The sequence below is a fragment of the Callithrix jacchus genome, chromosome 9, assembly GCF_049354715.1.
Source record: "Callithrix jacchus isolate 240 chromosome 9, calJac240_pri, whole genome shotgun sequence".
Taxonomy (NCBI): domain Eukaryota; kingdom Metazoa; phylum Chordata; class Mammalia; order Primates; family Cebidae; genus Callithrix; species Callithrix jacchus.
The window spans coordinates 46,465,336-46,477,343 of record NC_133510.1 but is presented as its reverse complement, the minus strand read 5'-3'; the positions used below and the strand labels follow the sequence as shown (position 1 = coordinate 46,477,343).

At 37.0% G+C, this 12,008-nt stretch overlaps 1 protein-coding gene across 4 annotated transcripts in view; it reads right to left on the bottom strand.

Annotated features, from left to right (window-relative positions):
- Positions 1-3,868: 3,868 nt before the first annotated feature.
- Positions 3,869-12,008, bottom strand: part of BCAT1 (branched chain amino acid transaminase 1) — a 111,552-nt gene continuing 103,412 nt past the window's right edge. For all 4 annotated transcript variants that reach the window (XM_035256067.3, XM_035256066.3, XM_035256068.3 and 1 more), the window contains exon 11: positions 3,869-10,486. In XM_035256067.3, coding sequence (XP_035111958.3) covers positions 10,445-10,486 — 42 coding nt within the window. In that variant the 3' untranslated portion in view covers positions 3,869-10,444. The remainder of the gene's footprint in view (positions 10,487-12,008) is intronic.

Genomic DNA, 12,008 nt, shown 5'->3' with positions numbered 1-12,008 from the left:
TGATGTTTGCCCTCATTTAGTTAGTTTGGGTTGTGCGACGTTGCCAGTCCTGGAACTCTTATTTTTTCTTGGATATTATGTTTGTGATTAGAGTCCACTATCATTAGTGCCTTATGTGATGAACAGTTTCCTGAACGAATAGGCTTACCTGAGTCAAAAGAGAACAATACAGTACATAATTTTTTTACTTAGAAGAGGAAACTGCAAGTAAAATGCTGTTTGTTGTATTCGTCAGGATTCTAAAAAGAACAAATAGGAACTATACCTCTGTATCTATCTATCTGCATATATACTTGAAGGGAGAGAGATTAATTTTTTTCCTAAGGAATTCGATTGTCTTATAACATTGTGGAGGCTGACGAGTCCACATTCTGTACAGCAAGCCAACTGGTTGGAAATTCAGGTAAGAGTTGACGATGTAGTCGTAAGTCTGAAATCTGCAGGGCAGGCAAGCAGGCTGGAAATTCAGACAGTTTGCATGTTGTAGCTTTAAGGCCAAATTCCCTCTTCTTTGGAAAACCTGTGTTTGCTCTTAAGGCCTTCAATGGATTGGATGAGGCCCACTCACATTATGGAGGGTGATCTGCTTTTCTCAGTCTTCTTCTCGGGCGATCTGATTTAAATGTTAATCACATCTAAAAGACAACTTCACAGCAAGTCTAGGCTAGTGTTTTACCAGTCAAGCAGGCACCGCAGCCTAGTTCAGTCGATGCATGAAATTAACCATCACTGTTGTATTCATGGGGAATATGGAACTCCTATTTCTAAAAACTAAAAACGTCTATTTTTAAATAATTGACCATCATTGCTTAATCCAGCCCTGGTTTTTACCCCCAAACTTGAGTAAATCACCTATGTTTAACTCACTCTAAGCAGTCTGGGAATGCTAGATTATGCCCGAGTCCCAGGTAGCTGTGCTCTGAACCTAGGAACATTTACCACCTCTACCAAGTGGAGAGGAAGGGGCTGATCACCAGTTTTTTCACATAGAACTTTCATGAGCTATTAGCCCCTGTCTGTCTTTGGGTTCATTCACTTATTTTTGATAAAATTCCACCAATTTACATTTTATACATAAACTGTTGTATTTTATTCTCACTAATCCTTATAATTAATGAGATTGGTACTATTATGATCTGCATTTTCTCCCCCCCAATTTAAGAAACTTATTCAAGATCACAGGATCAGCCAATGGCCCTTAAACATCCTGTTAATTTCAGGCTACTTGTATGTTAAGAAAGCTGTTTTGTGGCATCCTACAATGGCTTGGAAGAAGCCAGAGATTATGGTGTGCCCCTGTAATCCCAGCTACTCGGAAGGTTGAGGCAGGAGAATCACTTGAACCTGGGAGGCAGAGGTTGCAGTGAGCCAAAATTGCGCCACTGCACTCCTGCCTGGGCAGCAGTGTGAGACTCTGTCTCAAAAAAAAAGTTGCATATATATATATATATGCAACACCTTTGCTTATCATTACCATGAATAAATTTTTGTGGGAAATGTTTACTAGATTATGTAACTATCTTTTTCATATTTTTAATTTCCATAGGCACATAGTAAGTGTATATATTTGTGGGATACATAAGATGTTTTGACACAGGCATGAAATGGGTAATAAGCACATTGTGAAGAATAGTGTGTCCATCCCCTCATGAGTTTATTCTTTGAGTTACAAACAATCCAATTATCTTTTAAGTTATTTTAAAATGTACAATTAAGTTATTATTGACTATAATAACCCTGTTGTGATATCAAATAGGAGCTTTTATTCATTCTTTCTATTTTTTCATAATCATTAGCCATCCCACCTCCTCTGTCCTCCCTACCACCACTACCCTTCCCAGCCTCTGGTAACCATCCTTCTACTCTCTATCTCCATGAGTTCAGTTGTTTTTAGATCTGACAAATAAGTGAGAACATGCAAAGCTTGTCTTTCTGTTCCTGGCTTATGTCACTTAACATAACGATCTCCACTTCCATTCAGTTGTTGCAAATGACAGGACCCCATTCTCTTTTTTCTGACTGAATAGTACTCCATTGTGTATGTGTACCACATTTTCTTCATCCATTCATCGATTGATGGACGCTCAGGTTGCTTCCAAATTATAGCTATTGTAAACAGTGCTGTAACAAAAATAGAATTGCAGATAACTCTTTGATGTACTGAATTCCTTTACTTTGCATATATACCTAGCTGGGATTGCCAGATCATATCCTAGCTCAATGTTTAGTTTTTTGAGGAACCTCCAAACTGTTCTCCATAGTGGTTGTAAGAATTTACATTCCCACCAACAGTGTAAGAGGGTCCTCTTTTCTCTGCACCCTAACCAGCATTTGTTATTACCTGTCTCCTGAATATAAGCCATTTTAACTGGGGTGAAATGACATCTCATTGTAGGTTTGATTGCACATATGTCATGATCAATGATGTTGATGACCTTTTGATCATGTAACTATCTTTAAAACAAATGCAGTTTAATCTCTTTTTAATATAATCAGTTCAGCTTCAAAAACTGGTATATTGCATTTGGGATACAATCAACATGAATCTTCCAACTCAATTAATTTTTTTCAACTCATGAACTTTTCAAAATCCCTAGTGGCTTAGTGACAAAGACCTTTGGAGAGAATAATCATGGGTTTCGATCAACGCTGTCCCTGTTGCATGCAAACATAGCTAGAGAACAAGGCCACTGATTATTCTACAGACATAAGAAGCATCTACATCTTGGCTGTGGGCTGTCTGGTTACAGAAACATGGCCCTGCATGTTGTCACCACTGTACACAGTCAGGCTATAATAGCGTATTTCACTTAAAAATAAGTTATCACAATGTAAGGCACATATGACCCGTCATGTATGTGGAATTAGATTCATGATTTGAAAAAAATGCTTAAATCACACTAAATCAGCTAAGGAGAAAAATAATTATAAAATTTGAGATTTTTCCCTTTTTTCTTTTGGCTTTGTAAATCGATGTAGAAGACACTTTCTACCCTGAAGGAGACTGCTGTCTTATCTGATAAATTATATAAGCTCCAGTAGATGTATGTCATCACTCTCAGGAATGACAGGTCTCTCCTTCTCACGCTTGTGGGAGTTGAGTGTTGACACTGTAAGAGAACTTGACTAATAACCTTTGCATAGACTTTCCAAACTCTGCACGTAACTTCTTGAGAGAGCTGAATAAAGGCCAGTATTTTCACACGTTGACGATCTGGAGAAGAGGGTCACTGAGCACTCTGACATTTTTAAGTTCAGTTTACAGGAACTCTTTGCAAAACTTTAGGTTTTGCTGTACTTCAAATCATTTGACCAAATTATAAAAAATGAATACAAAATATGTGACCCTCGGATAATTCTGCACTTGGCTTTATTCTCCTTTGGTGCTTTTGAGGACAATTTCTACCAGGCCTGGTTTAGCTAAAAGGGACACATCAATGAAGATCTCTAGCCCTTTCACTTTATGTTATTTTATTCTGAGGCTAGTTAACCACATATAGATGTGTGGTGTTTATCAGTGAGGTAGATCCATTATGACAATGAATGGGAAGAGGTCATCTATTCCGCCCATTCTGTGCAAATCTCAAACGGCAATGCTAAATTTTACTAAAGATAAATCCATAACCAGGGGAAAGAACAATGTTTAAATGTCCATTGTATTTCTTGTCCAAATGTTTGAAAAAGAAGTATATTTAAACTCTATCCAGTGGTGTTCTTTCTGGTGTGCTCAATTCTCTCTATGTTATTTTGGTGTAAAAACACTATCCTACATTTCCCCTGACCAGAAACCTTGGGACATCATAAAAATGTTAATTAAGCATTGTTACTGCATGCATTCAACAATGCTGATTTCATGAAACCACACAAATAGGATTCTTTTGTTTTATTGATAACAGAAACTGTACATAATTACAGATTTGATGAGGAACCTGCAAATAATAAAGAATGTGTCTATTGCCAGCAAAATACAATTATTCCATGCCCTTTCAACTTACAAATATAGAGTTTTTCACACCAGATGGCTCTGGTGTAACAAAGCCATTTTAGAATGTTTAATTGTGCTTCTACAAAACCTTCAGAGAATGAGGTAGTTCCCTTTACCTACAATATTTTCCACATTTCCATTATTACATTTTAAGCGGCTAAAGTCCTTTTAACATAGCTTGTAAATGATCTTTCGTAAAAGCCAAGCCTCATTTAGAAAGTGTTTATTTCTTTCTACTGGATTGTTCTTAAAAAGAATTTCAAGAATCACTACACAGCTAAGATATTTGAGACTTGCAATGGCTGGATTCTGTCATTACAATAGTAATTGCAATCAGATTCAGATACAAGAGAACAGGTTCTAACAATTTCATAATTAAGTTGATATTCTATCTACAAGCTCTAATTTAAAAACTCAAGCTACTTATTTTTCCTCAGCCACAAGTAAGCGCAGATTCTTAAAAACAGTGGGTTGAGCTCCAGCTCCATGTATTAGGTAGCTAGGTATATTGCGGAATCATTCATTGTTATTAAGTCACCCCGGGAAACATCTGCAGAACTTAGCAATGCACCCAGATTTGTGAGCTTATTTTTAACACATGACTCAAATCTGTACTCTTCAAAAACTTATCAGTGAAGTGCAAATTGAGAAAGATATTTACATTCCTTTCTCAACCCTGAGAATGAGTTTAATGATCACAGGAAATGAGTTGGAGGAAACTGCAATGTATTGTTTCACATTTGAGTTAAAAACCAATATTCAACCAATTTCCAATTCAGTAAACCTTCCACCTATCAGGATAGGGGGATAGTGGTAAACAGTATCTCTAAGGAAAAAAAGTCACAGTCTGCTCCTTGTCACTTATTCTTTTATTTGGCCTCAAGAAGCTTCATGGATCTCAGAATAAAATGGTTAAAGAAATGGCACAATAGATATTACTGACTGCAGTTATAAAACAAAGTCTAGTCCAAATTGATAGTAATCTAAAGTGGTTTCTATGTAGCACAACCGTCAGACTATAACCTCAACAGTGTGGCCTAATTCTAATATCTGATGAAGTGTTCGCTGTATTTGGTCACTACCTAGCAGCAGCATTACTTGTATTTAGCAAGTACATTGAAAGTTGAAGATTTCAGTGCTTGAAAGAATAAGGAAAAACTCCTGTGGATAACACAGAAATAGGTTTTTTTTTTCCCCCTCTATGATTCCTTTCTTCTCTACCTCCACTTGTTCTTCCTCTGATATAATCTTTTGCTAAATTTTTCTCCATAATCCGAGTGAGCAACAGCAAACCTAGCCATTCTGATGGTGGATATGTAGAGAAAAGCCAGTGAAACTATATTTTAATTCATTCCTATACCACAGGCTACATCAATTCTTACCATCCCAACAGTAGATTACATAAACTGAACATTATGCAGCTAAAGTTATAGGCCTTGTTAAATGAGTCTACTGTAGAATGAAAAGTACACTTTCAGACAGAATAAGATAACTTAAAACTTCAAAATTTGTATCCAGCAGATTTTAAAGAGCACTTCAACTTTTTTTCTTCTTTTTCTCCCCCATCACTCCCATTTCAACTTTTAAGACTGATTTCAGGCATTTATCATTTACTAAAGCAAATATGTTTATATATGTCTGACGTCAGGGAATTCTTTACACACAACACTACTATAACTACTATACTCTGTGATATGTTTCGTTATCAACCTCTCCAAATTAAACATCTGAGAAGTCTTTTTATCATGGTATGTATGCTGAAGAGGAAAATATCACTTTCTTCCACCTTTGAATCTTTAAAAGGGTTCTTTGGTAATAATAAAAATTTATCTCTTTCAATACATTTAAAACCTCATACTGTGCAAAAGCATGGTTACATTAAAGTTATTTTCTGAATAGCTGGATCCATCACCTTAAAGCTAATACTTTAAACAGCATGGTTCATAATAGATATTTTCTAGAAAAATTCGCTCTAGGATCATTTTCTTTGTTTATTTCCATATAATCTGGCTTTGAGCTTAAGAAAATCAGCAAGAATGCTGTAATGGGTGGTGTTAATTTATGAAATGGACAAACATAACTCAACATTGTTTCAAAAAAATGCAGTCAACACACGTACTAGGTTGGTAGTAAACAGCAAAGAAAGAGGAGGTGATTCACACATCAGGAGTGGTGTAAGCACTAACCTAAACACCATCCTTATTAAGTAGTTTTGTACTACAGGAAAGGAAGGAATTAAAGAAGGATAAAGTTGCCTTAAAAATAAAATGAGATAAACTATTCATTGATTTCTTGGTAAGAGATGTGCCCTGGCCTTCCTCTCTTACTATCTAACTATTCAGCTATCTAACTATTGCTTTTATAGCTACAATCAGTTCAAGTAGTAGAATATAAACTCCATGAGGGTAATGTCTATATGCCATTTATTTCCTAAAACTAACTTCCTAATCTCTATTTTTGGTTGAGCCAATATGAATCAAATTAACTATTAATAGAGTCTATATGATCTTTGTCAAGCAATAGATAATGCTTATTGAAATGCTGGTAGCCTTTGCCTACTTTCGTGAGTATCTGGAAAATAGATAGCTGAACAGACTCTACATGTGGCAAAACGAAGTGACAGTTGTTATAAAACATCCACTAAAATTACCTGCTAGCATTACTACTTATAACTGAAGTTTTTGCATAGCCACATAAGAAGAAATCCACATTACAAGAAAAAGTACCTTGATCATTTCAGAATCAAAATATGAAATAAGGGGTTTCTCTAACCCATAAGTCTTCCGCCTCACTTGGTACCTCTGATGAATATTTATCGCTCTAAATGTTTTAGAAACTATCACTCTTTGAAAGTGAACAAATGCTGTTTTCTGCTGAAAATTCATCTTTCCCAATCATAAGGGGAAACCAAACATGCAACTTGAAAAAAGAGGAAACAGAATATAGTGACTGAGCACTGAGTGGGACTAGAGAAAATAAATGAGCTTATTTAGGCAGCTGCTTTCACAGCACAATTCCCCAAAAGCAGAACTGAAACTGCAGCTTTAATAAAATCTCCTACAATTCTTTTGACTATGATATACTCATTAATTGCCTTTAAATGTTCAAGAGTGCCTGGATTTGAGGCAAGTAAGAACACTTGCTTAGGTACAATTTTATGAAGCAGGAAAACTAATATGGTGAAGAATTTTAACCCAGGGCATATAACATAGGTTTCCCATGTCTTCAAGAGAGCTGACATTGCATGCCACCATCTAGCTGATGTTATGCTCTGCTTCTTGCTGCTGCCTGCTTCTGCCTCTGGTCTTTTTTTTTCTTATAGCAATCTTTTGAGAAAAGAATAAAGGATGTTTACTAGGTAGGAAAAAAACATGATTCCCTAACAAGACTTCTCAGTCACTTATTTCTCTTTCCCTTTTCCTTTGCGCTTTTGAAAATGAAGGCTAAAGCAGGTGTTATAAATGTATTCGTTCCTGTACTAGAGAGCATGGAACATGTCTCTGAAGTCGACTCTTTTTTTGGTGTATCATGAGTTGAATCCTTAATAAATGACTGCCACAAAGAAAATTTCTAACAGCAAATCTTTTTAGGAACTGCTCAGGTTTTGCCTTTGTCTTGATACTTCATTTTAAAATCCTGGTTTCTACTGATGTGTTTTCAAAAAAGCTGACAAGCTCGGTCTGAAAATAAAAAAACTGAAAAAAGTGAAAGGAAGAGAACATGCAAAATAAGTTAATCATTATCATTTTAAGTGCCACCAGTTCTGTTTATATTAATGCACATGTGAATTGCTGAATCTCATTTGATCAACCCAATTAAACATTAAATAATTGCAGCCAATTATGCAAATAGCAACAATATTAATTTGTTGATCTTTTTGAGCAGATTAGCTTCACATGTTCCTAATGCTAGACTATCTTATGCCTTAAATGATCAATTAGTGTGACAATAACTAAGTCTTGAAGAATGGATAATTGCCTAGTTATAATGTGGCACTCTTGCTGTATTAATCCACTGCAATTAAACAAATAGTGCACAAGGAAAAAAGATGTGCAGATGTTCCTGTTAAATCTATTTAACAAGAAAGCGTCAAGGTCAATTTCCTGTCTTATTACTTGAATAACAATGGTGGATTGTATTCTCTGTATCAGGAGACCTCCAGTTTTTAAAAACATCTATCCTTAGTTTTCACTGGGTCTGACGGAAATGGCTTAAAAATGCTCTTAAGGTTTTATGAAAGAAATGACACAAACATAATGTTCTCTAGCTTCACAATGGGCATGTCCTACCATAGAAAAATCTGGAGATGAAAGTATAAAATGTATTCATGGCAAACAATTCTCATTTCTCATAGGAATAGAAATCTAGTTACTATGTACCACTTGACAGCTGAAATTACCTGCAAGTCTTTCCTAGACTACTATATTAAGAATGAGGTCAAAGGAGTTCGCCAAGGCAAAAGCACACCCTTAGAATGCTGCTTGGGATACACAGTGTGTAGGAGACAGTCAAGAGCACCTCAGGCCTGAAAAGAACAGGCTCTCCCAAGACTTCAGATCACCAATTAAAAGCCCCCTAAAAGAGATTTTTACCATTCCTTTTCATCTTATATTTCTCAATTTTCATTTTACTATTCCTGTCTGTAAAAGACCCTATGGCTAAAAGTTTTGGAAAAGAATCAAAGCCCATTTGCTGTGCGTTGCTAAATGCCTCAAGGACATTTTTCCAATGCATCAAACTTTTAGAATGTTTCTTTTTCCTTTTCTGAAAAGAGAATAAAATATGTTCAGCAAGAAGAAAGTTATGAGGACTGAGGAAAACCAAAATGCAATGTCTGGGAGTTGACTTTCCAAGGAAAAATGGTTTCTGTCGAGATTTGGCTCTCCCCTAGACAAACAAGAAAGAATGTAACCCTAACTCACAGCTCCTAGACGAGGAAAACGTCACCCATAATAGCTCTCCCCATATCCTAACCACTTGCTCATCAAATCTCCATTTAAAGAAAAGAGCACCTGCAAAAGCAGAGTATAAAAATCAGAGTATGCCTCTCTGTTTTCTATCCCCCCCAACAAAAAAAAAGATTTATTTCTGCAATTAACATTTAACATAAACATTTGCCATTCCCATTTGGTTGGGATGATATCATGACCTCTCTCTAGAGCAGTAGTCCCCAACCTTTTTGGCACCAGGGACCAGTTTTGTCGAAGATAATTTTTCCACAGACTACAGGGTGGAAGAGGTTTCAGGATGAAAGTCTTCCCCCTCAGATCGTCAGGCATTAGATTCTCATAAGGAGCACATAGCCTAGATCCCTTGCATGCATAGTTCACAATAGGTTATGCTCCTAAGAGAATCTAATGCTGCCATTGACCTGACAAGTGGTGGAGCTCAGGTGGTAATGCCAGTGATGGGAAGTAGCTGTTAATACAGATGAAGCTTCTCGCTGGCCCACCACTCACCTCCTCCTGCTGTGTGGCCTGTGGCCTGGGGGTTGGGGGTCCCTGCTCTAGAAATATATCTTCAATTTCAAGACAATTCCAAAACAGTCAGTATGAAATGATTCCCCAGACTATGCTTTGGAGTATCTCTAATGACTTAGTAGCTCATGAAAAATAAAGACCATATAAGGTAAATCTATACAATGTCAGAATCAATCACAAATTCTAACAAAGAGGTTTCATAATATAGAAATACACTTCTATAGAAGCAAAATGTCCATTCACTCATTATATAAACCGTTTACTCAGTACCTACTATGTGTCAGCCATTGGGGATACAAAGATCTATAAGGCACAAGACCCTTAGTCTTGCAGTCGTCTGACAGACAGACAGCTACAATATCACGTGAAAAGGACAATGGCAGGAAATGCACTCAGGTCTTCCTAATGCACAGGGTATGCTCAGAGTGTGACATCAGAAAGGAGAGAGATATTTACCTTAAGATGGACTTGGAGGGTGTGCAGAAAACTGTGATAGGAGGAAATGCAGTTTTAAAAGCCTTGATTTTAAAAAAAGGAAAACACTTTGTGAAGATAAAGATAGGCAGCAGGAAATGTAACCTATGAAATTTACTCAGATTAGCTTTCAAACACAAAAAACTGCATTTGGTTGAGGAGCAGAATATAACTTATATTAAAGAAAAAACAACTATTTTAGTATCTGAGTGAAGTACAAAGGGAGGCACTAAAATCATTGAGGAAAAATCCCATGTTATATGGCTTACGTTAATATTTTTCTAGGTAAGGTTAAGGTAAGGTAAGCTACTACCACTAACTTACAAAACACCATTTGATGATTGCAATTCATGTTCTCTGGCATGAAGAAACAATCACTCTTGTAACACACTGATACTACAAACTACGTGGTGACAACTACTAACAGGTAGCCAAAGAAATCTACCACATTTCAAATGCAACAGTCTGTCCCAATAGCACACAGTTGGTATCCTCCATTTTCCGTTCAGGATAGTACAATTGTCCAGTCGCTCTCTTCTCTTCCATACTGCAACAAAAGCAAGAAAACGTGTTCAGTACAAAAACTATCAGGGCAGAAATAGCTTACAAACAAACAATACCACCAACGTTATACAGAAAGTTCACTTCTGCTTTGAACAACAAAAGAAAACATTTTCATATTAAAAACTGCGAGGTCAAGAGATCGAGACCATCCTGGTCAACATGGTGAAACCCCATCTCTACTAAAAATACAAAAAATTAGCTGGGCATGGTGGCCTGTGCCTGTAATCCCAGCTACTCGGGAGGCTGAGGCAGGGGAATTGCCTGAACCCAGGAGGTGAAGGTTGCGGTGAGCCGAGATCGTGCCTTGCACTCCAGCCTGGGTAACAAGTGCAAAACTCTGTCTCAAAAAAAAAAAAAAACTGGATTAGAGAGAAAGAGAGGAAAAGAGGACATCATGTAAACAAAATAAGATAAAGCATACATAGTGAGATTTTTAAACAACCAAATACTGGAAAAGAATCACAAATTTCACAATTATTGCTGAACACAAATTCATAGCTCTATAGGTCCTTTATCTATTAGATGCATGCCTTCTCTTTATCATTTCTCATTAAGTTAAATTGTTTTACAACTGTGACTTTTACTGTGGAAAAAGTGATGCTCAAAGTGTATTCCCAGACCACTAGCATCAGCATCACCTGGCAACAAGTTAAAAACGCAAATTCTCCGACCTCATCTCAGACTGAATCAGAAACTCTGGGGATGGGTCCCAGCAACCTGCGATTCAGGAAGCATCAAGTGATTCTGATGTACACGAGAGTGTTTTTTTTTTTTTTGAGACGGAGTTTCGCTCTTGTTACCCAGGCTGGAGTGCAATGGCGCGATCTCGGCTCACCGCAACTTCCGCCTCCTGGGTTCAGGCAATTCTCCTGCCTCAGCCTTCTCGGCTCACCGCAACTTCCGCCTCCTGGGTTCAGGCAATTCTCCTGCCTCAGCCTCCTGAGTAGCTGGGATTACAGGCACGCGCCACCATGCCCAGCTAATTTTTTTGTATTTCTAGTAGAGGCGGGGTTTCACCATGTTGACCATGATGGTCTTGATCTCTTGACCTCGTGATCCACCCGCCTCGGCCTCCCAAAGTGCTGGGATTACAGGCGTGACACGAGAGTGTTTTATGTTCATAAACAAAAATATGAAATTGACAAGTCCCGTGGATCTTAACAAAGACTCTGTTCTCTAAATCAGTTGTTCATGCTATTAGCATCTTTCTTATTCCTTCAGTAGTTATGTCACTGTATCATAGTCAGAATTTGATTCTTTGCATCAGAAAATACTTTGCTTTAAAAGTAAGCCTGAATTTTAATATTTAAAATGAAATTAAATGAAACAGAGATATTTCATACATCATAAATAGGAAGCTAGTTCTATATTAATTCATTCAGTCGGTCAGTCATTCAACAAAAACGGCTGTGTTTATAATAAGCTCTCACTCTCTGACCAATTATTGTATGCCAGTGTCATCATGCCAAGAGTTTTACAGGCTTATTACCTCATTTAATACTCAT